The sequence below is a fragment of the Rhinatrema bivittatum genome, chromosome 3 (assembly GCF_901001135.1).
Source record: "Rhinatrema bivittatum chromosome 3, aRhiBiv1.1, whole genome shotgun sequence".
Taxonomy (NCBI): Eukaryota; Metazoa; Chordata; class Amphibia; order Gymnophiona; family Rhinatrematidae; genus Rhinatrema; species Rhinatrema bivittatum.
The window spans coordinates 426665034-426688534 of NC_042617.1; the positions used below are offsets into that span (position 1 = coordinate 426665034).

The window sequence follows — 23501 nt, forward strand, 5'->3', positions numbered from 1 at the left end:
AACGGAAGGGGCTTTCTGCTTTATTTTGACCCAGTGCAGAGATCTTGGCGCCAGGAGCCTTCATTCACAACTCCCGGGGATCTCTTTTTCCCTCAACTTTATTGATTCCACTAATTGCAGTGTCAGTCCTGAGCTGGGGGGGGGGGGGGGCATGCACCAGGGTTCCCTTCAGAACCCTGCAGTCATGGGCCCCCAATCCAACCATTAGGTGTCACCCCCAGCAGGTCATGCCCTCCCCACACACACACAATTAAAGATTATTCCAATTTTACGTATTTTACAAATTCTGAGGTAAAAATATCACTTACAACAACATGTGTATTATATTTACATGGATTGCTGTGCTGCTAATTAGAAAACCCTGCAAAACAAGTAAAAGAAAAAAGGTACTCGGAACCAATATGGTATTAGGCCTATGGTATAGAGACGTGCATTTTTGTTGAAATTGCCTAATTCGGGGAAAAGGATTGCATATCCCTACTATGGTAGCGCATGTTAGGTGTAGGCTTGTCCCTCAGAAAGCCACGGGCAAACTGAATTACAATTGTAATATACTAAACCTCCCATACCAAAACAGCACTAACTGCCAGCATTCAATCCTCTCTATGAAAAGGCAGCATTATAAATATTACACCAGGCTCAGTAAGCACCATTAGGAAAACAGAACAAACCAGGCTGTTATAGATCCTCACACAGAAACTACAAGCTAGGAGAACACCTCACCTTGGGGCTGATGCAATATTATTCATGGAAAGCGGGTGCTGACTTTTCAGCGCCCGCTTTCTTAACGCACGCAAGGGGGGGGGGGCGCCATGCAATATGCAAATTAGAGGGTCGCGCTAGCAAGGAGGCGCGAGGGTCGCTAATGCGACCCCACGGTTACCGGCGGTCTGCCGGTTATGAACACTGATGCCGATAAACTCGGTGTCGGTTTTCATAACTGCAGTCAGCCGGTTATGAAAACTGATGCTGAGTTTATCGGCGTCGGTTTTCATTACTGCAGCCGGCCGGTTATGAAAACCGACCCCGAGCATATCGGCATCAATCTTCAAAGTGGCCGGCAGAGATTTTTTTCTTTTTTTTACTTTTAAAAAAGTACAGAAACATTTTTTTCTGTACTTTTTTTCAGTGCACTCAGCTATTAACGCCTGCTCCAGGCGTTAAATAGGCTCTAATCCCCCTATTGCATCAGGGGGTGGATTAGCACCTATTTACCCTGCGTCCGACAGTGGGTTAAACAGTGTTCTCGGCTGAGCGCACTGTATTGCATCGGCCCCCTTGTTCACAAATACCAAACACAGTCAGACCCTCACCAAATTCCTAACGGAGAGACCAAAAAATGTAAACAGAAACGTGCAGATAAAAACTGAACTGGAAACCACAACAAGCTAGACTGCATACAGTGCAACTATGGAAAAACAAAAATACCACCATTCCTCATAAACATCAAACATTAAAATCAAGAAACATAAATCATAATAGTAAAACCATACTAATAAAAATTAAAAATATTTCAAAACAGCTGATAAGTAGAACATCCAATAATTAAAAACTCATATCTCTGGGAGAGCGTCGGTAGGAGAGAGAGACGCCCCCGACAGAAAGAAACACTTGCTGACTTACTGTGCCCCGCTGAGAACATCTTTTGCACCTTCCCGGAGTGAGAAGTGGCCCGGAGGAAAAACTGGTGAGCGGGGAGACCCGGGAGCCCGGGAGACGCACGAGTGATGTCAGTACGGCGTCTGCTGCATAAATTCACGCCGCAGACGGCGCCCCGCCGTCAATGGCGCGCCGCCTAAGCCGCGCGACTCTGTCCGGCTCAGGCCGGAGAAGGCGGGAGAAGGCGTTATCTTATGTCCGATTGACAGTGTGGGAATCTTCCCGAGTACCCCATAGTTTAATGGGGAAGAAAAGGAAAGTAAAATCTTTCCCACTGTCACCAATAACACCAAGGGGACCCATGGACAGCCATGTAGTGAGGCTGCTAGAATCACCAAGAGAGGACAAGGAGGAGGACCAGTTTTCTGCGTCACTAAGTCCCGGTGAAGGACCTTCATTTCCACCACAACCCAAAGCATTAATTCTAGATGATTTTCTGCAGCTGGAAAAGAGCAGCCCATTGACATGTGGGGACTGTGACATTTCACCAGAGAATCAGATAAGTGGTGTTAAATTGTTGGAAGGGTCGCTGCCAGGGGATTTGAATAGGCCTGAGTTATGGCCTGTTAACCCCCCTGATAACATAACCCTAAATGATATATGGAAATTGATGACAATGGTTAACAATAACGTCTCACAAATGAATGAGTCATTGTTAGGAATTGTAAATGTGAATAAACAATTGATAGAAGAACAAGGGAAGGAAGTAGCTGGTCTAAAGGAAAATATGGTTTAAAATAACATCTAAATAAAATTATTAGAGAATACTGGGGTTGCCCAAATTAAAGATAGTCTCTATACTCGAAAAGAGTTGGAGAACATCGAGAATTTGGTTCGATATAAAAATTTACGAATTATTAACTTCCCACAAACCAGACTTCTTTCACCCGCAGAAATGTTGAAAAAATATTTTAAAGAAATTCTTCAATATCCAGAGACAGAGTTGCCTGTTTTTTCCAAAGCTTTCTACTTTTCTAGGAAAGTAAGAGGGCTTGAGGAAGGTAATTTAGAAACATCAACGATTGGAGTCTCCACATTTTTGGAGGAGTCAATCGATATTATACAAAAGAGGGCTACATTATTCGTTTCCATGTTACTGGAATCTGATAAAGATAGAGTGTTTGGGGATTTTCTCAAGCACAGGGACATGTCCTTTTGTGGACAAAAGATTCTTATGTTCCCAGATGTCTCCAGGGCCACGAAGGCCAAAAGGAGACATTTTTTGTCTTTAAAGAATAAAGTGTTAATCTTAGGGGCAACATTTTTTCTGAAGTATCCAGCTATTTGTATTATTTCTTATAGAGGAAAGAAATACAGTTTCACAGACCCATTGCATTTGGAGACTTTTATTTTAGATAAGGATATGGGTGGAGGAAATGGTTTAGAAGGTCAGGAATAAATTTCATCTCTCTCTCCTGCATTTTTTTTATTTTTGAATATTGTATAATTTATGATTAAAACCTCTCCCATTTTATAGGTATGTAATGGAGATAATGGCTATTATTGTTTAAAGATGATATGAATAAGTTTAAATTATCTGTATTACTTATTTGAAATTTTGTTTAAAATTTTTAAATGAAAATTCAATAAAGGTATAATTAAAAAAAAACAAACAAACTCATATCTCTATCCATTTCCAAAAGTCAATAAAATATTTCAAAACAGCTGATACAGCAAATATCACCCAATATTTAAAACTAATAAGGAGTTTAAAAAGTCCCCTGCTGTCCATACCTGGGGAATTTAGATTTCCAGATGACCTGAGATTGTCATGGATTAGCAAGGAGAGAGGAGTGTGTTGTTGCATGCAAACTTTCTCCATGCTTTCACTCACACATGCTCAGACATATACACACACATACTCATACGCACTCTTTCACACATGCTCAATAATATACACACATACATGCTTGTTTGCTCTTTCGTACTCAACTGTATACACACACAAACACACACATGCTTGTTTGCTCTCTCTCTCTCTCTCTCATATGCTCAGTCATATACATCACACGTTCAGTCTCTCACATGAGAAATCATATACACATATAGCCTCATATGCTCTGTCATTCACACATGCTCATATGCTCCCCCACATGCATGCTCAATCATATACACATACACACTTGTTTGTTCTTTCACGCTCAACTATACACAAACATAATTATGCTCATACAGTCTCTTTCATATGCTCAGTCACATGCTCACACACAGGCTCTCTTTCACATGCTCAGACACACACACACACACACACACGCTCATACCTCTCTCTCACATCCTCAATCATACACACACACTCCCATAGGCTCTCTCTCTCATCTAGCTTCCAGATATCCTGAAACATGGGGAGGGAGGCCAATGCTTTTTGGCATCGTGCAGGCCACATGGCTGCTGCTCATTGCTGCTCCTTGAGGTCCTGCTGGCCACGCTACTTTTCACTTCCAGGTGGGGAAAGGGAGGAGTAAAAGACCAATACTTTTTGAGGCCCTGGGACCGCATTGCTCTGCACTACTGGGGCGGATAGAGAAAGAGGCCAATGTTTTTGGCTGTCCTCTGGGCAGTGCTACTCCTCATTGCCAAGGCAGGGGATAGAAGGGTCAGGAGTGTGGGCCGGGCTGTTCTTCATTGCCCTGGCAGGAGGAGGAAATAGATTGTTTTTGAGGCTCCATGGGCCGTGCTGCTATTTACTGCCAGGAGGCCAGAGGCTGATCGTTTTCTTGCAACGGCACCCCTAGTGGATAGCGCCTATGGCCAAGGCCACATTAGCCATAGACAAGCTATGGGTCTGCGTTCCCGGCTGTTCCCCCACAAATTAAGCCCTGCCCATATCTGTTACTTAACCTTTCAAGTCCATATCAATTCCAAGCATGTCTAAAATCTGTTAAGGAGCTGGCCTCTACCACCTCTACTGATAGGCCATGTCAGGCCTTGCCACCTTCTTCTATGATCCTTACAAGACCAACACCCAGATCTTATTTCCAAGTTTTATTATAATTCCTCACAGCTATAACTATAATTCCTCACAGCTATAAAACTAGCTAAATATCTTGCTTTTTCTTACTCATTGAAGTTTGGGGTTTAACCCTTCTCACTCCTTACAGGTGACCCTAATGCCTTCTTGGAAGATGACTGCTGCCAGGTTTTCAGAGAACCAGCCTTGCAGGTTTGTAACATAATGTTTTAAAAGTACCATTTTTGAAGGGCCCAGGGTGAGTATTTCTGTCTATTTTATATACCCTGGAAAAACAGCACAGGACACAGCCGGTGTTGCTTTCTTTCAAAGTGCAAATGGCACAAAAGCCACAGAAGGACCTGCAAGAAGGTAACGCTGTATACCCCAGTATACCCCAGTGTAAGAAGAGTTACACTGGGGTATACTGTATGGATGCCATTCGTACAGAAAATGCAGTGTACTCTTCAGTTACTCTGCTCACAGGGATGATGTGCTTTCCTTCCATAATATTACTTGCAATTATTTGAATGTGCTTGCATTACCGTTTCTCATCTTCCACTTGCACCCCAACAGAATGGTATTCCCGCAGGCTTCTGCTCTCTGTATCGGAATCGGCTCCTTCCACCTAATGCAACACACAAAACCCAAAATGAATGTGCAGAACGAATGCTGGCGAAGCAGAAAAAACATTCTCAAAGTCATTTATCACAATTAATTATCATCTCATTAATTCCAAGAAACAACTGACCCCGCAAAATCAATGTGAAGAGACAAAACCAAAAATAAAGTCAAAATGAAGTAATTGCTTATGACATTGCATTCCATTCACTGCACTCCCTTCTGTGTATTCTAGCCTTTAAGAGGCTCATTTTATAACTGTGCGTGGTCAGGTAAAGTCTATGCACACCTTTTACACACAGACTCTACCCTGAAGTTTCAAAGTGAACTTATGCATCCAAGTTTGCTTTGAAAATGTGTGGGTGGTTGGCTCAGTATGCACACAGAATGACATCTCACAAAGCTACAACTCCATTTTGGAGGGTGTAATAACCTGGGCAAGTAAATGTACTCGCCTATGGTTTAAAATTATAAAGCAGGCATGTAAGTTCCAACTCTGTCCCAACTCTGCTCCCCAGAATGCCTTTCCCTAGTTTGCATAAAAGTAAGTGAATAACCAGGTTATACGCCTGCTTCTACACTCACTGAACCTCAGGCTATTCCTACAGCCACTTACATTCATAAAACATGGCTTTATTCAGCAAAGATGAAAAAGGTGACAAAACCACATCCTGTGCTGGGATTCTACTGAAAACTGGCTGCATGTTTAGTAAGGCGTGCAATCAAATATAAGGAACACTCTTCCAAATAATAATTAGCAACTTAATTCCATTATTTAGAAAAGCAATTAGTTTACAGGTAACCTTGCAAGCTATTTTACTTCAGTTTTTATGGAGGAAAAGTAGTAAATGGCAATATATGAAGATTTCTGCATCCAGGTTTCTTCAGTTTCCCAAACCTATTGCAATATCACAGGATCCTAATTGTCAAAGAAAGGCCATACAAGATTCTCACATGTTCTGTACTTGCCAAAATTAATGCACGCTACTTTGTTTTGGTTATTTTAATTGCTCCCAATGCATGTACAGGCATTATGTCAGCAGGAATGTATAAAACATAGTAATTAACAGAAACATAAAAACTGTCCATAAAATACAAAGGGGTCCATATTCAGTCACTGGACGGCTAGATACGTTAGCTGGATACTTATTCAGCACCGCTAAATATACCTGGCTATCTTACAACTTAGCGGGATATATATATCCAGCTAACTTTAGACTTGCCTACAGCATGGCCAGAGTTAGCAGTCAACTCACTGTATCCCTCTAGAATTTTCTGATTGCCTTCTTTCCTTGTGCATATAAAACACCAAGCAATCATATTGGATGATCATCATGATGACTGTTAATTCTAGGTTAGTGCTCATGTTTTCACATCCCTTATAACTTAAAAACATACTTCCATAGATGATCTATGTAATATATGTTAGTAAGATAAAGTTAAAACTGTTCTCTTAGAAAATATTTTATTGGGCATACTTAAGTTATTCTCTTAATATCAGTTGGAGGAGGGGGTTGTTCCTTGTGTTTCCGAAGATGGCTGTATATCTGGAACTTCGATGCAATAGCACATATCTCCGTTTTTGATACAGAATCATTGGTTACTCATTTCTTGGCGGATAAAATTTAAAATCATTTTGTTGGCTTTTAAGGGGTTTTATTGTCTTGTTCCCTCAGTTTTTAATGTGTCTTTTTTGCATCCAAGGTCCATCCCTTAGGAATTTGCTACCAATTGATATAAAGATGGAAAGGTCATTACCCAGGTTTAGAAAGCTTGCTAACACCTTCCTCTTTAGACAAGCATATAACTTTACAGAGGAGAACATAAGCTGATAATAATTATGATTTTTAAGCCATCAGAATGACATTTTCCATTTTTATCTTTTAAGTTGGCAGTGTATAAGTGTTTTATTTATTTTTATGATGTTTTATTGTCCTGTTTTTTGGTTTTATTGATTTTATTATCTCCTCTATTTTATTCATACTGTTTGCTTATAATTGTTTTAAAGTGTTCAATTGACTATGTTATTATCTTTTACAAATGTCAAATGGTAAACTGGCTAGAAATGGTGTTAGGCGATCTATACATTTTTCAAATGAATAAATAAGCTGCTCGAAGGAAGATTTCAGAAATAAAGAGCTAGTTGCTGTTTCACCTGATTGAGACTAGCTGCTTGTGTTACAGTCTGTGCTCCTTTTTCTTCTTATATCTTCATATTTTCTAGTAACGTCATTAGTAAAGCTTGTTGGTTCACATTAAAAGTTAAATGTTTTATTGACACACCATCTGAAACATTTTCATAGAGACTAGAATTGCTACTGACGTGGGACCCCCAGTTGGCTTGCTGGCTGAAACTGAGGATCTACAATGCTGGGATTTATCTGGTGGTGGTGGTGGGCGGGGAGAAGCTTAACCTCCTAGGCCCTTGGTATGGTGATGTCAGAGGTCATCCTCATCAAGTCCCAATCCATTGGTAATGGTCACTGGGCAGAGGTGTTCTTAAGGAGAAGAGAACTAAAACTTACACTGTCCCACAATGTGTCTAAAGATCCAGTACAAAGACAAATCACAGAGTACAGCAATGGTGTTCAAGAAAAGTTTACTGGAGTTTGAAAATCAAAATTCAAGCCAGAATAGAACAAATAAGGAACAGCATCAGAAAAATCAAAGTTAGGAAAATCATTATCTCTTTATCCATGAAACTCCTCCTAGATGTTCTTCTTACTCTTGCACCAGCATCCATTTCCAGAATCCTTTCCCCTTTGAGAATAGTCCAGCAGGCAAATACTAGGAAAAGGTGATGAAACTGCTTGTTCAAAAATTTAGCCTTCAACCATTAAATCCAAAGGCTTCCTCAACAAAGTCCAAGATCTCAAAAATCTTCACACTCTTCACTCTTGCTATTAATCATAAGCAAAAGTGAAAAGAGAGAGAACTGAGCCCTTCTAGACACCAGGGATTTCTCTTCCTTCAGGAATTGGTTTAACTTCAAAGTACAAAAATCTTCCAATCTCCAAAACTCTTCTCTTGGTCACTCCACTCTACCAGCAGCAAATACTACCTCCTGATCACTCTTCTTGGGGAGAGGCAGTGACCCAGATCACATGCACCAGGGGACATTTATAATCCCCAGAAGCCACCCACAAAAAGGTGGGGATAGAGGAAGTGGAGGATTGCAAAATGCAAAAAGAACTCTCTTTCTCTAAGAAAATATAGGGAACCATGTTAGTGATAGGCAAAGCCAGGTCAAATTACAATGCATTCTCTGCACATTCGTTACATTTCACAGGAAATCTATGAAAGAGTTTTACTTTATGTAGCAGCACTATGGGACTCCATTTATTTTTACGGTAAATTCTTATGTGTAATCAGAATTCACAGCCCACAGTTAGAAATCCACCGACAAACCTGAAGCTCTAAAACTATACAAGCTTCACATGAACTGTCTACAGTAATTCTTCCTAGGCCTCTCAGTTATGTACAGAATTTTCTACAGTTAGCCCAGTTGTAATCAAGAAACTTACTTACACCTGAACTCATATACGGACTCTGGTTTGCAATGAAAGTAAAAGTGCAAATAAAAAAATCTCCAATAATTGTTTTTAGTTAGCATTATCGTACATAAAACCTTTTCTTTCACTTTAGAATTCTCCATGTCTCCCCTTTCTGTACACTTGACTCCATTCTTTTTTGAAAGAGAATCATTGTAATCTTGTTGTTCTTTAGGATCTTCAAATGTTTAGATCTTAATGTTCCCAGAAACATTCATGCATGCTGGATTGAACAATTTAAACCTTGGTTCCATCAATGGTGATTCTTTTGCCAGGCCATTGACCTGGAACCTTTCATCACTAACCTGATACCTTTTTGAACTTCCTTCTTTTTCCCCATTGAACTGGAAATGGAAGATGGACACTGCTGCTGGCCCCAACCTGGTACATGTTTCTTTAGAAAATTACCTCTTTCATATTTCTCATATTGACCAAAAACTCTTCCTTTTCTGTGCTGTGCCGTTATTTAGCTTTGTGTCAATCAATTTTTTCTTTCTTTCCAATATTATTTTGAATTTTTTCTGGATTTCCCATAATTGAGGGTATCTCAGGTTAGAAGTCAACAATGGGATTGGGTATTTTTTGTTGCTGGAGTTATGGAAAAGTGAGAAGACACCCATGTACTCTTTCAGTCTCAAAGTCCTTCATTAACCTAATTTTCAGTAACTTTGACAGAAATGTCCCCATAAATTTCACTGGCTTCTCACCTTCCATTCCTCCTGGAATCTCCAAAATCCTCAGATTGTTTCTCCAAATCCTATCATTTGAATCTCTGAAGTTGCTCTTCAGGTCAGCAATGTCTTTGCCTTGGTCCTAGAGCAGTGCCATAGTATCTTCCAACAAAAAAGTTCTTTCTTCCAGTTCATCCAGACATTAAGCTGAAAGGGAAGCTTCTCCCTTTCTTTGCCAGAAGCCATTTTCTTTGGTGATGGAGAGTTCTGTTTGGACCTTTTGATCCTGTTTTACCCAGTGTTACCACGGACCACAAAAAGTTATCTCTTGGGAAATGTATTTTAAAGACACAGAAATTTAACTTACAAAAGGAATTGATTTTTCACTTGCTCCTCAGAGAGCAGATTTTGCACGTCTGTCTTGTAGTAAGCTCTCTAGCTCCCTGCACCCTGAAATGGCTATCCATTTGTAAAAATCGTATCCAAATGCCATGATTAGTAGGTGACACCCCCCCCCCCCCGGCTTAATTTCACCCTAAGCACCTAACAATGATTTCTAGTAATAAAAAAGAGCCCCTATAAAAATGTACAGGCTTTCTAGATTTGATTGGACTACATGTGTTATCCCTGGACTGTGTGCATGCAGGTTCCTGTGTCATATGGTCAGAGTGGGCTGGGGATCCCCTTCCAAAGCCTTCAGAGCAGACAGAATTAGTTCAATGGGGATTCTCTTTCTGTGGCTCAAGAAGAAAGAAGAATGAGCACAGGAAAATTGTTAAAAAATGGCTTCTGTGGGTTTTTTTTGTAGCTTTTCATTTGTAACAACTAATACTTAGTTCTTCATAATACACTTCAGGACACGAAGACTGCACAGGCTCTGCACAGCACACTGTGGTAGTGCAAGGTATAAAATCCTGAAGAGAATTATATCACTATCATACACTAAATACTGTAATTTGTAAGAGCTTAAATCTGAAACAGAGCTTCCTGTTATTTCAGACAAGATCACATGACTCAGCATAAAATGAGTTATTCCAGGAAATTCTACACAATGAAATATTGATCTGTCAGTAGTTTGAATGCAAGTAGAAATCAACACTATGATTTCCTTCTTTTCCTTTATTAGAAAACAAATATAGACTGTCACGTTTATTCAGTAGTGGAAAATATAGATCCTCTCATGAGAGTATACCCTGCTGAGCCAATGTTGTTTAAAGTTAATCCCTACACCATTTTCACTGATATCATCCTTAGTGGTCCAATGCAGAAAAGTCCATAAATGGTGCTTTGCATATTAAATCCTGACATAATGCACATTAACAAAATAATTGTGCACTATTTCAGCATTAAGCATGTGAAACAACATTTGCAAAATGTATTTCACAAATATTAACATTTAATGCATACTCTGAAATATACACAATTTTATTAAATTCAAAGTTAATGAGATGCTGAAATGCAATATTATGCACAGCAGCTCTCTAATTATGAATTTAGATAAAGCTTGTGCACAAAAAAGGCTTTGCAGGTTAGTTTTTGCAAAAAAGATAACCATAGCTTAATGAGGTATATTTAGGGGAGGATTTTCAAAGGGTTACGCGCCTAAGATAAGCGCGTAACCCCCGAAAACCTACCCCTGCACGCGTCAAGCCTATTTTGCATAGGCATGGCGGCGCGCGTATGTCCAGGGGGTTTCAGAAAATGAAAGATCTGCGGCGGGGCCGGGGGTGTGGCAGCGGCATGGGGCGGGACCATGGATGTGGTGACGGTATGGGGGGCAGTCCAGGGGAGGGGCTGGGAAGTGGAGGCAGTCCATGGGTGGGGCCGTGGTGTTTCCAAATCCTCCGGCACATCGGCCGTGCCGGAGGTTCGCACGCCGGCAGCCCCGGGCAGTGTTGCGCAAACAAATCTACGCCCACGTATAAATTTAAAAATCTACCCCAAGGTGCACAAGTGTGCACCCCCTTGCACGCGCCGACCCCGGATTTTATAACATGCGCGTGGATTTTATAACATGCGCCGGGTAGCGCGCACAAATGTACCCCCCGCGCGTAAAATTTACAATCGTCTCCTTATTCTTTTTGCAAAGTTTCTCATTGAAAATTTGACAATCTCATATGAAATTTTGCTACAGGGCTCATTGGCATATGTAACAAAATTTGCTGTGAAATTGCTTATCCCCATGAGAAAGCTCATGGCTTAGTACACAGCCCTCCATATTTTGCTAATGTGCTCTGCTTTAGTGGCAGACATATCTTGAGGGAAGTTCATAATGATGGTTACTTTTAAAAAGGCATGAGGGCGCACATATGCACACATTCATCGGCCCGCACCCAGGGATGCGGCCATTTTATAACATACACGTGAATGCCACTTCTACCACATAAGTGGGGGGATTTTAAATGGCATGTGCGACAATGCCATTACCAGTTTTCCCAGTTCATTACCAGTTTACCCAGGTAATGAATAGGTCTTCCACCCCCCCCCCCCAGTTTAATTGCCTTCCTTGTCCCCTGTTACCCCGACCCTTTAAAGCCTGCCAATCTGCCTATTTCTTTTTATTTTATTACTTACACCTCCTCCATAGCAGAAGTAAAGTTATATGTAAGGGAACCTGGCGCACACCTGTGTGCATAAGTATTCATGCACAAATTTGAAGATGAAATCCAGAAATGTCCATGCCCAGCCAGACCACACCCATGCCTCGCCCCTTTTTTGGAACTTTTGTGCGCATAGCAGGAGATATGCATGTGCATGGGCAGCTTTTAAAATCTGCTCGGTGTGGGCTGGCCCTACATATTCGCATACCTCCTGGTTTTGGCTTTTAAAATTCACTTTATAGTGCAGATTGTTAAAATTCTGAAGATTTCTAGAACATTCCATAGGCAAACTGAAGGCCACTCTAAACAATACTCTGTGCTGGTGGTTCTGTGCAAAGTGATGAAGCTGCTCAGGGTAATGTCTCCAAATAGTTTAATTTGGCACGTACCTTGAAAGGAGTGACCCTCATTCTTAAGCCAGGGTACGTTGAGTATGAGCTCAGTCTCTCAAATTTACTGCTAATGCCCTTCTTAGTACTTGCATTGTGCTTCTGGAATTCATAAGATGTTATATGCACAGGCAACACGTCTAGATGCACATGGAAATTCTTTTTAATCAGGCCAGTGGTACCCAATACAATTGGGACTATTTCTATATCTTTCTGCCATTATTTTCTTGATCTCTGATTGATTCATTTGATGATACTTGCAGATCTTCTTTTTCTATATACAGCAGTGCTGTTCTTGTGCTCTTCTTCGTTACTACTATATCTGGTTTTCTTGCATCAAGCTTTTTTCTGTTGGGATGGGGATGTCCCAGATGATCACAAGTTCTTTATCCAATTCTCTCATGGTCATGATCCCAGTGCTTTTCACAAATCAAGAGCTTCTTTCAGGAAGGATTAAAAGAGGTTAAGGAGGAGCAATTTTATAATGTTTACACAATTTCCAGTGGATGAGGCATTCCACCTTATTATGCCATTCTATACACAGGTGACACAGCCTGTAAGTAGCTGCAGGTGCCTACTGAGTATCCTCAAATTGCCTGTGAGACTCCAAAGCTTTTTATCAGTCTGCAAAAGAGTTATTTTTCCTTACATTTCATGCAAAAAACACAATCTATAAATTCAGTTTATAAAACACTTCACAATAGTGACTAGCATATAGAATTGCTCTTGTCCCTCATGGCTCATTTGCAGCACAAAGCATGCTAAACAAGCAAGTGCTTCCCATGCTTCTTACCTATAATGCAATACTTATAGGAATGCTGGCTGAGAGGATGTTTAATCAAGTGAATTCATACAGCAAGACTACTGACCCTAGAAGTGGTCATATGTATTTTCCTAAGAACTAAAAATTGTGCATTGCAATTTTCCTTGGATACTCAACGCTATATAAATCATAATTATTTTTTAGCTTTATTATTATTATTATTTTTACCATAGGTAAGATACTACAAATTAAGCGACAAGGAAAATAAACATTTCTGATTACATGACAGGGTGCCCTGCAATTATGTGATAAGAATTTGAAGTACTACCATGTATACAGCATTAGACAAGATTGCTAGCTGAGCAGCAATGTGACATACTGCCAATTTGGAGGTCTGGATACAAGACCTCCAAACTTGCTCCTATTCTACAAGTAGCCTTTCTCTTGGCTGCGAGTTATGGGCTGGAGTACTGGGGTCCTTAAGTTCTTTAAAAAGGGGGCAATCAGATGATGTAGCAGTCTCAAGGTGTATATAGATTTCCTAAAATGTATTTAAACAACAGCGCAGCAGGAGGAGCAGAACAGTCTAGTCACAGGCATAAACATTATAATATAGAAAAGCAATTTATTTGTCATCTCTGTATGCAGCTGAATAAAAACTAAAAAAGGACATGCATGCAATTAAAGAGCCATAGGAAATGCAGTAGGGAAAGAATGGTGCACAAACAGAGGCAGGTGGCTAGGGGCTGTTAGCCAAAATTCATTTTCAGAATTAGAGATGCCAGTGCCCAAGCTCTCCACACATTTGCAGGCAGAATCACACCTATGAAATTGGCACAAACACAAATATTCAGGCATCACAAATTAAGGGTTTCTTTCAGGGAGAATTAAAACAGATTAAGGAGGAGTATTATATTTACCACTGACAGGAATTGTGAGAGTTTCTGGATAATAGACTTTGTGCTAATTTTGTGAGTCAGTGTAAGTTAGTATTTGTTTGTTAGTATTAGAACTGTGAGTTTGTAAAGGGCACTTACTAGATCTGAAAAGGCGAGAGTACTAGTTTCTGAGCAACTGGTCATTAGTCTGATTCTCACGCAGGATCCTAGAGGCAGTCTGAGCTCCAGAGCCTCAATATGTGGATCAGATGATGTTGCAAGGAAGAGGGTTTCAGATGTATTATGAACTGGGGACATTCTAGGAAAGGGGAGCCTATTCTGACACAATGGGCTCCACCTTAAACAGAGTGGAACCATGCTCTCAGCACTAACCTTTAAAAAGGAGCTAGAACAGTTTTTAAACTAGATGATGTGGGAAAGCCAATGCACTCAAAAGTGCAGGGTTCAGAATGATGTATCTTTGAAAGATACTAACAAAACAGGGAAGTCAAGGCATCCTGACAGAGAGGTTGTGATAAATGCTAAAGTAGCCAGGGTGCCTTTAAATAAAGAGCAGAAAGATTCCATATTACCCCTGTCAACTGATAAGCAGGTTATTAATACAAACAAAAAACATACTTTGAAATGTCGGTATACAAATGCCAGAAGTCTAAAAAATAAGATGGGAGACTTGGAATGTATAGCACTGAATGAAGAGGTAGCTATAATTAGAATCTCAGAGACCTGTTGGGAGGATAACCAATAGGATACTGTGATACCAGGATATAAATTATATTGGCATGACAGGATGGATCAAATTGGTGGAGGGGTGGCACTATATGTTAAAGAGAGCATGGAGTCAAACAGGATAAAAGTTCTGCAGGAAACAAAATACACTGTAGAATCTTTATGGATAGAAATTGCATGTGAGAAGGGTAATAAAATAACTGTTCAGGTGTGCTCCAGTCCATCTGGCCAGAATGAACAGACAGATGATTAAATGCTAACAGAAATTAGAAAAGCTAACAAAATTAGCAGTACAGTAATAATGGGTGATTTCAGTTACCTTGGTATTGATTGGGTAAAAGTCAGATCAGGACATGCTAAGCAGTTACCATTTCTAGATGAAATAAATGACTGCTTCATGGAGCAACTGGTACAAAAACTGACAAGAAGGGGAGCTATTTTAGATCTAATCCTTAGTGGCATGCGAGAGGTAATAGTGCTGGGGCCACTTGGCATTAGTGATCATAAAATGATCAAATGTGAACTGATAACTGAAGGGAGGGCACAAAGGAAATCTACTGTGATAACATTTAACTTTAAAACGGGAAACTATGATAAAATAAGAAAAAATGGTTAGGAGAAAACTGAAAGGAGCAACTGCAATGGTTAAGAATTTACATCAGGCATGGATGTTGTTTAAAAACACCATCTTAGAAGCTCAGATCAAATGTATTCCATGCATTAAAAAGGTAGAAGGAAGGTCAAATAGCTGTTGGCATGGTTAAAATGAGGTGAGAAAGGCTATTCTAGCCAAAAGTACATCTCTCAAAAAAATGGAAAAGAGATCCAAATAAAGAAAACAGAAACAGGATAAACACTGACAATTTAGATGCAAAGCACTGACATGGAAAGCAAAAAGAAGGAATTAGAAGCGTGCTTTGGAGGCAAAAACTCTTAATAAAACCTTTTTCAGGTACATTTGAAGAAAAAAAATCTTGTAAGGGAGTCAGTTGGACCATTAGATGGTTGAGGGGTAAAAAGGGTACTAAGGGAGGACAAAGCCATAGCAGAGAGATTAAATGAATTCTTAGCTTCAGTCTTTACTGAGGAAAATGTAAAGGAGATACCCATCACAGAAGTGTTATTTAAAGGTGATGATTCAAAGCAAGTGAAACAAATCTCAGTGAACCTGGAAGATGTACATGGGCAAATTCACAAATTAAAGAGTTGCAAATCACATGCCACAGATAGAACACACCCTAGAATGCTGAAAGAACTGACAAATTAAATTGCAGATCTATTATTAGTAATCTGTAAATTATCATTAAAATCAGCTATGGTACCTGAAGGTTGGAGGGTGGCCAACATAATGCTAGTTTTTAAAACGTGTTCTGGGGGTGATCTGTGAAACTACAGAGCGGTGATTCTGACAGTGCTGAGAAAAATGGTTGGAACTATTATAAAGAATAAAATTACTGAATATATAGAGTCATAGTTTAATTAGACAAAGCTAACAAGGATTAAGCCAAGGGAAATCTTGCTTTACTAATCTGCTACATTTTTTTGAAGGTGTGAATAAACATGTGGATAAAGGTGAGCCAATTGATAAGGTGTATGGGAATTTTCTCTTCTTTTCTAACAGTCTCTGTAACAGGGAGAATAATTTCCATCTGGCAATTGTACAAGATAATTTTCAGAGAACATAAGACATAAGAGAAAATGAAAGAATGTGAATGCTTGGAGTCCATATTGCAATTATTGCAACAATAATAATAAAATAATAATAAGACAAAATAATAAGAATAATTTAGAAAGCATCTTTAATCTACACAGGAATATAACACACTTTATAGTTTATTGTGCCTGGAAGGTCTATCAAAAGTAAATTGAAGAAACATTCTTACTGTTGTTTGATTTTCCCTTTGGTCTGGCAATTTCCTCCTGCTTCTTTTGGACTTTCAGCTTAAGCAGAACCAGCCTCTGTTGGGCTTTGGTACAAGGAGACATTGGGGTAGATTTTATAAAAGTACACTCGCGCGTACTTTTGTTCGCACACGGGGCTAAATTCCTGAACCAGGTCTTCTACAGAGGCAACATTCACAACCACTGGGGGAGAAGAAGTCTTAGCTATTATACCATGGCCAGATTTAGGATCCATATAACCAGGTTCTGGAAATAATTGCAGTTTGTGATAAACGTGTGCAGTCCAAAAATTTTCATATCATTGCTTTTTTTTCTATTTCATTTCATTGTAGGGGGGGAGGTTCATTTCATTTTTTATTTTAATGCACACCAAAATGGAAAAAAATAATAACAAACTCATTACTAATTTGTGACCCCTGGCCAAGGGCCATCACTGCAGTGGCTGGGCTGAGGTGGAAGAGGAATTCATCATTAGGGGGAAAAAAAATCCTGGTAGCTGCAAATTAAAGGGTAGATTTTCAAAGGGTTACACGCGTAACCCCTGAAAACCTACCCCAAACCCACCCTGCGCGCGCCGAGCCTATCTTCCATAGGCTTGGCAGCGCGCGCAAGCCCTGGGACGCGCGTAAGTCCCAGAGCTTTCCTGGGGGGGACGTGTCGGGGGTGTATCGGGGTGCGTGTCGCGGCCGGCGCGTCATCGGGGGTGTTCCGGGGACATAGCCGTGGCCTCTGGACCAGCCCCACGGACTGGACCATGGCGCGCCGGCAGCCGGCCCATCGCGCGCAAGTTACGCCTGCCTTGGGCAGGCGTGACTTTCGCGATAAAGGTAGAGGAGGGAATTAGTTAGGGCCGGAGGGCGGGTTAGTTAGGGGAAGGGAGGGGAAGGTACGGGGGGGGGGGGGGGGGTGAAAGGAAAGTTCCCTCCGAGGCCGCTCCAATTTCGGAGCGGCCTCAGAGGGAACGGAGGCAGGCTGCATGGCTTGGCGCGCGCAGGCTGCCAATTTTGTGCAGCCTTGCACACACCGACCCCTTATTTTAAAAGATACGCGTGGCTATGCACGTATCTATTAAAATCCGGCATACTTTTGTTTGCGCCTGGTAGGGTAGATTGATATGCGCGCAACCCCCGAAAACCTACCCCTGCCTCCCCCTGTGCATGCCGAGCCTATCTTGCATAGGCTCGGCGGCGCGCGCAAGCCCCGGGATGCACGTAATTCCTGGGGCTTGAAAAAATGGGCATTCCGGGGACGGGGCCATGGGCGCGGCCCGGGGGCATTCCAGGGTCGGGGCGGAGGCCTCCGGAACAGCCACCGGCTTAGGGGATGGATAGCCGGCGCGCGCTAGTTACGCCTGCCCAGAGGCAGGCGTAACTTCAACAAAAGTTGGGGGGGGGGTTTAGTTAGGGCTGGGGGGCGGGTTAGATAGTGGAAGGGAGGGGAAGGTGCGGGAGGGGGTGGAGGGAACGGAGAAAGGCTGCTTGGCGCGCGCAAGTTGCACAATTGTGCACCCCCTTGCGCGCACCAACCCTGGATTTTATAACATATGCATGGCTGCGCACGCATGTTATAAAATCAGACGTAGATTTGTTCGCGCCGGGTTGCGCGAACAAATCTACGCCCGTGCGCATGTTATAAAATCTGGGCCAAATAGCACACACTACTTCTGAAAACAAAATGAAACAAAATTAAAATTAAGCTTTCTTTTTTTCATTTTCAAATAAAATGAAATAGCTTGCTTTGTTGCATTTTTTTCATTTTGCTTTAAAATGAATGCACATCCCTAGCTATTAGTTAAAAGGATTTGTATGTAGAAATCCTTCAGGCAACCTTTGAATAACACCACAGTTTTTTAAATAAGCAGCCCTTTTTAATTCTAGAAGAGTACCTAAACTTGACAGTTTGTTTTATTACACTATCCAAAATCTGCATATCCATTACAGCTCTTAAAATGCATGCATCCTTCAGTTTTGACAAAACATGCTAATGAGATTTGAGGAATAATATTGATGGCCACTGAGGAATCTATATTATAAAGCAAAGTTGTAATAGTGCTTTCTCAGAAACCATAAGTCCTACCGTCTACAATGATATATCAATTTAAAGGTCATGATCTATAGATTCTCATAAAAGTACTGACCCTTATTCCCAAAAGTAATGAATTTTTAAAAAGTGTTTGCCACTCAAATATCATTGTGGTTGACAGCAGTGGCCTGGGGGAGGGAGATGAGGAGGGGTGATGGTAATAGTGGTCAGAGGGGTGTTGGGGAGGTCAGTGGAGTGGGAGCAGGAAATGGGAATGGCCTGGGATTGGCGGCAAAGAGAAGTTAGAATAAAAATGCAGGCAGGGTATGTGAGTCGGATATCCTTTTAAATCTCAAATGTTGCCTTCAAACTTGATTTGAGAAGCCTGGTTACAATGCAGGTTTTGTTTTGTGAGCTGGAATAATCATTTACTTAAAATAGCACAGGTGCACTGCCATGTGGAAGTTCTCTGGTTTCATTCCTCGATCGAGTCTTGTGCTTCCTGTGTTGGCTGGGGCTGATTATCCTGGGGAGTCAGTGTTTATAGCCTACGGGTGATGGGGGAGAGAGTCTTGGTCACTGCTTATGGGTGACACCTAGCATCTGGATTCAGGGCCCAGGATTACAGGGTTTCAGAGGGATCATGGGTGTATGGCCCCTGGTACAGGAGCTTCACTAAAATGACTGAACTAAATGTAAATTGGGAAAGAATATAAAATAGGGAAAAACAATTCCCGGGTAGTTCAAATGCAGGCTCGTGGCATCAGATCCCAGCCCTAGTTCCTACTTAACTGGAAGTACAAAGGAGCAGGAGCAAACCTGCTAGCTCAACATAAAGAAAGAACACAGGTTCACTCTACTTGTAGATTGATAAATAGTAGGGGTGTGCATTCGGATTGACCGCATTAGTAAAACGCAACTCATATTTTTTTTTTACTTAAAAAATTGATTCGACATAAACGATCGGATTTCCCACATATCGAACATAGATATGTTCGATATGTGGGAAATCGCGATTGTTGAGCCAAAATAAAAATTTAAACCCCCTCACCCTCCTTAATCCCCCCCCCAGACTTACCACAACTCCCTGGTGATCGAGCGAGGAGTGAGGACGCCATTTCTGCAATCCTTGGCGAGAAGCATGTGACGTCGGCGTCACGTCGAGTGACGCCGGCGTCACGTGATTCCCGGCTCGTTCGCGCCGGACGGCTCGTTCGGCCCAAAAAGACCTTTTGGCCAGCTTGGGGGGGGTCAGGAGGCCCCCCCAAGCTGGCCAAAAGTTCTTTTTGGGCCGAACGAGCCGTCCGGCGCAAACGAGCCGGGAATCACGTGGCGCCGCGTCACTCAGACGCGACGTCACGTGATTCCCGGCTCGTTCGCGCCGGACGGCTCGTTCGGCCCAAAAAGAACTTTTGGCCAGCTTGGGGGGGTCAGGAGGCCCCCCCAAGCTGGCCAAAAGTTCTTTTTGGGCCGAACGAGCCGTCCGGCGCGAACTCGCCGGGAATCACGTGACGCCGCGTCACTCGACGTGCCACCGACGTCACATGCTTCTCGCCAAGGATTGCAGAAATGACGTCCTCACTCCTCGCTCGATCACCAGGGAGTTGTGGTAAGTCTGGGGGGGGGGGATTAAGGAGGGTGAGGGGGTTTAAATTTTTTTTTTGCACATATGTACATATACCCAACTCATTGGATTTTTTTTATGTCCATATTGGCCGCAAGTGGGACCCCCTTTCGGACATAAAAAATATGAACATAAAATTTTGCTCTGCACATCCCTAATAAATAGGCCTAAGTACACATCCCATAGCAGAACTGAAGTTAAAGAAGTAGGACCACATAACTAAATCCCAAACCTGCCCCCCCCCCACACAGTTTTTTTTTCAATCTTATTTAAAAAAAAAAAGTCCACCCACAACCAAATCCCTACTGAAACGTATTAAAAAAAAATACAATGTTTTATATCTTTTTCTTCCAGAAACAATGTACAGTACAAAAATTCAAGGAAAGTATTTAGACATTGTCCATAGAAATAAATGGAGCTGTGGGATGGAGGATGGAAGGGGTCAAGGAGCAATGCAGAAGGCACACGTGAAAGTGGTTGAGTCAGCCCTGGCAAGATTTCCATGGGTATAAATTGAGGGCATTACTGGAGTAATGGAAATATTTATTTTACTACACCAATTTCCCTAAAACAATTTCAAAACCACAATTTCTGTGTGGTACAGTTTTCTTTTTTCAAGCCATACAGCTATTTTTTTTTTTAGCACAAGCATTTCTTTGTACAATAGATATTTTGCAAAATTCAAATAGTGTCCCAAAATAACATGGGTGAAGAAAATCCTATGTGAAAATGAAAGCAGTACTCAAAGGCAAATTCCGATGAAGGGCAAAGTTTGGAAACACCTTGAGATCACTTCCAAGTTTAAACCTCATTTGTCAGTACATGAAAAAGAAACAGGCAAGAGTGCAGAAAATTAGGTTTAATCCATCTTTGGGTTTTGGTAATACTGATACACATTGGACTTTCAGTTTTCACTGTTTAAGATGTGACTGGAGTGTGTCAGTGCATTCTAGCCAACAGTCCTTTAATGATTTCTTGAATGTAGTTAATCGTGTAGAATATCCTAAGAGAAAGGCCACTGCTCTTTTTGCAGATTTGTCATATTGAATATTCCTTTGACTTTCCTAGAATATTTCTGTAGCTTTATACAGGGAGCCATTTTCAAATCCTACAGGCAGCTTGCAGGTCTGCAGTCCATAGTATCTCTAAGCTCCCCATGGAGCTCCCCCATGAAAATTTGGGGCTGGTGGGAACATATGCACATTTCTTGATACAGGGAAAATGTAAGCAGGTATACGGGAGATTCGGAGGGGGCGGAGAAGATGGCAGACACTGAGTGAAGATGTGCCTTCTCACTTTGAATTTCTTCTAAATTTTCACCATGGTCAAATGAAAAGGGAATGTTTATGTGTTTCCTTCTTAGCTCCCTCCCCTATTGACTGATTCCACTGAGCATTTTATACTATGAAAGCAAAACACTGAATTGCTTGGTAACTGCCCATTGAAGTCGCTGGTGAGGGAAGGAGGGAGGCTGGCTCTTTGGGCACTGGACACATCTCTGAGTCCCGAGCTGAGGATGCCACCATTGGACCCAGCGATAGGGCATGCTGAGATGGGAACAGAAGCACTAATGGAAGACATGAAGCTGCTGAAGGGAGGGGGATCTCTTCTGGCCCTGAGTAGCATGCCGGCTGCAGGAGCGTTGGTTGAAGAGTCCTTGAATCTTGTGTTGGATCATGCTGGAATATCTTCTGGTGGCTTTGAGATGATGACAGACAGAAGATTTTCTGCATTTGGATGAACTTTAAATGAATCTGCCCCACAAATACCATCCCTGGGTGAGTCCTTGGATGGATCTAAAAAGTTGGATACTTCAGCTGGTGTTTCCACTGTTGTGACTATTATAAAATCTCAAATAGTTAGCTTAGATAATCTTTGGGATGCAATTGCTAGATTATCAAAGTTGTTTTCTACTCAGTTGAGAGGTTTATCATCTCAGCTGCAGGGATCCTTAGAGAAAGTAACTAAAGCCTGGATTTATCAAAATGCACTAAATATCACATGTGATAGGAAAAGGGTGTTTTATGGTGATAGGCAGTTTATCATAATTTTTACTAATACCTATGTGAAGCACTATCTTAGCAGAAATTGTGATTACTGTTTTGCACTTTGAGATAAGTGCCAGAATTGATGTATTTCCTACATACAACCACTGAGAGAGAGAGAGAGAGAGAGAGAGAGAGAGAGAGAGAGAGAGACTAGCTATAATGCCCTCACACTAGATAGGTATTTATATCTCCTTGGGAGGCCCACCTAGTCACTCAAGATGAGGTTTAGGCATTAGTGTAGGGGTTAGGGGCCACTTTGACATTCAAAGTGAGACGTATGAACAGAACAGTGCTCTCTCGTGAAGATTTGATGACCTTCAGAGTGAGGAAACTCACCCAAAGATGAGATTTGTGCAATGTTCTCTCAACCTAGCTTGATGTTACCCAGGTAGAGAGTCCATCAAGCTAGGTTGAGAGAACATTGTTTTTATAGGATTTATAGTGTATAGGATTATACACTATAAAGAAGATACAGGGATTTCTGAATTAACTCCTCGCATGTAATTTTCAGTTACTGTTCTAACCTCGGCCTCGGGCTTGCCCCTTTCTGGTGTGGGTAAGAGTATGCACACTATCAAACAGTCTGCACACTTTTACTTGCATTAAGGGACCAATTTCCAAATGGCCTAATCTAGCTGCATTAAAACAAGTTATGGTGGCTAGATGAACTCATCTGAAAATTGTCCTCACAGTGCTTTCTTTAAGTTGGTATAGTATTGTAAAATCCAAATGGTAAGCATTCCTTTCATTTGTTTTTACAATGCTCAGTAATCGCCATTGACAAAGAGTGCTCTGGCAAGGTTCTAGGACAACTGCCAAATGCCCTTTTTGTCTTATTGTAATCATTAGTTTCTGTTTGCACAAAAGAATAGTTCTGATGAATGCTCGATATAAACATAATTAAAGCAGCATTTTCTGCTGGCCAAACATTTTTTTTGGATCAAGAAAAAAACTCTACTATGGGATGTGTACATAGTACTGTTTATTAACTTATAGGGTTGTTTTTTCCTCTATTTATTCTCCAAAGTATTTCTTCTCCAGCTTTTTGGACCTACCTGAGGATAGTCTGAGTTTCACAT

The 23501-nt window shown here is 41.3% G+C and overlaps 1 protein-coding gene across 1 annotated transcript in view; it reads right to left on the reverse strand.

The window, feature by feature from the left end:
- The window catches only part of DLGAP2 (DLG associated protein 2), a 511962-nt gene that overhangs the window by 146392 nt on the left and 342069 nt on the right, over positions 1 to 23501 (reverse strand). The window contains exon 6 of the mRNA XM_029595762.1: positions 5152 to 5234. Within this exon, the coding sequence (XP_029451622.1) occupies positions 5152 to 5234 (83 nt within the window). The remainder of the gene's footprint in view (positions 1 to 5151; positions 5235 to 23501) is intronic.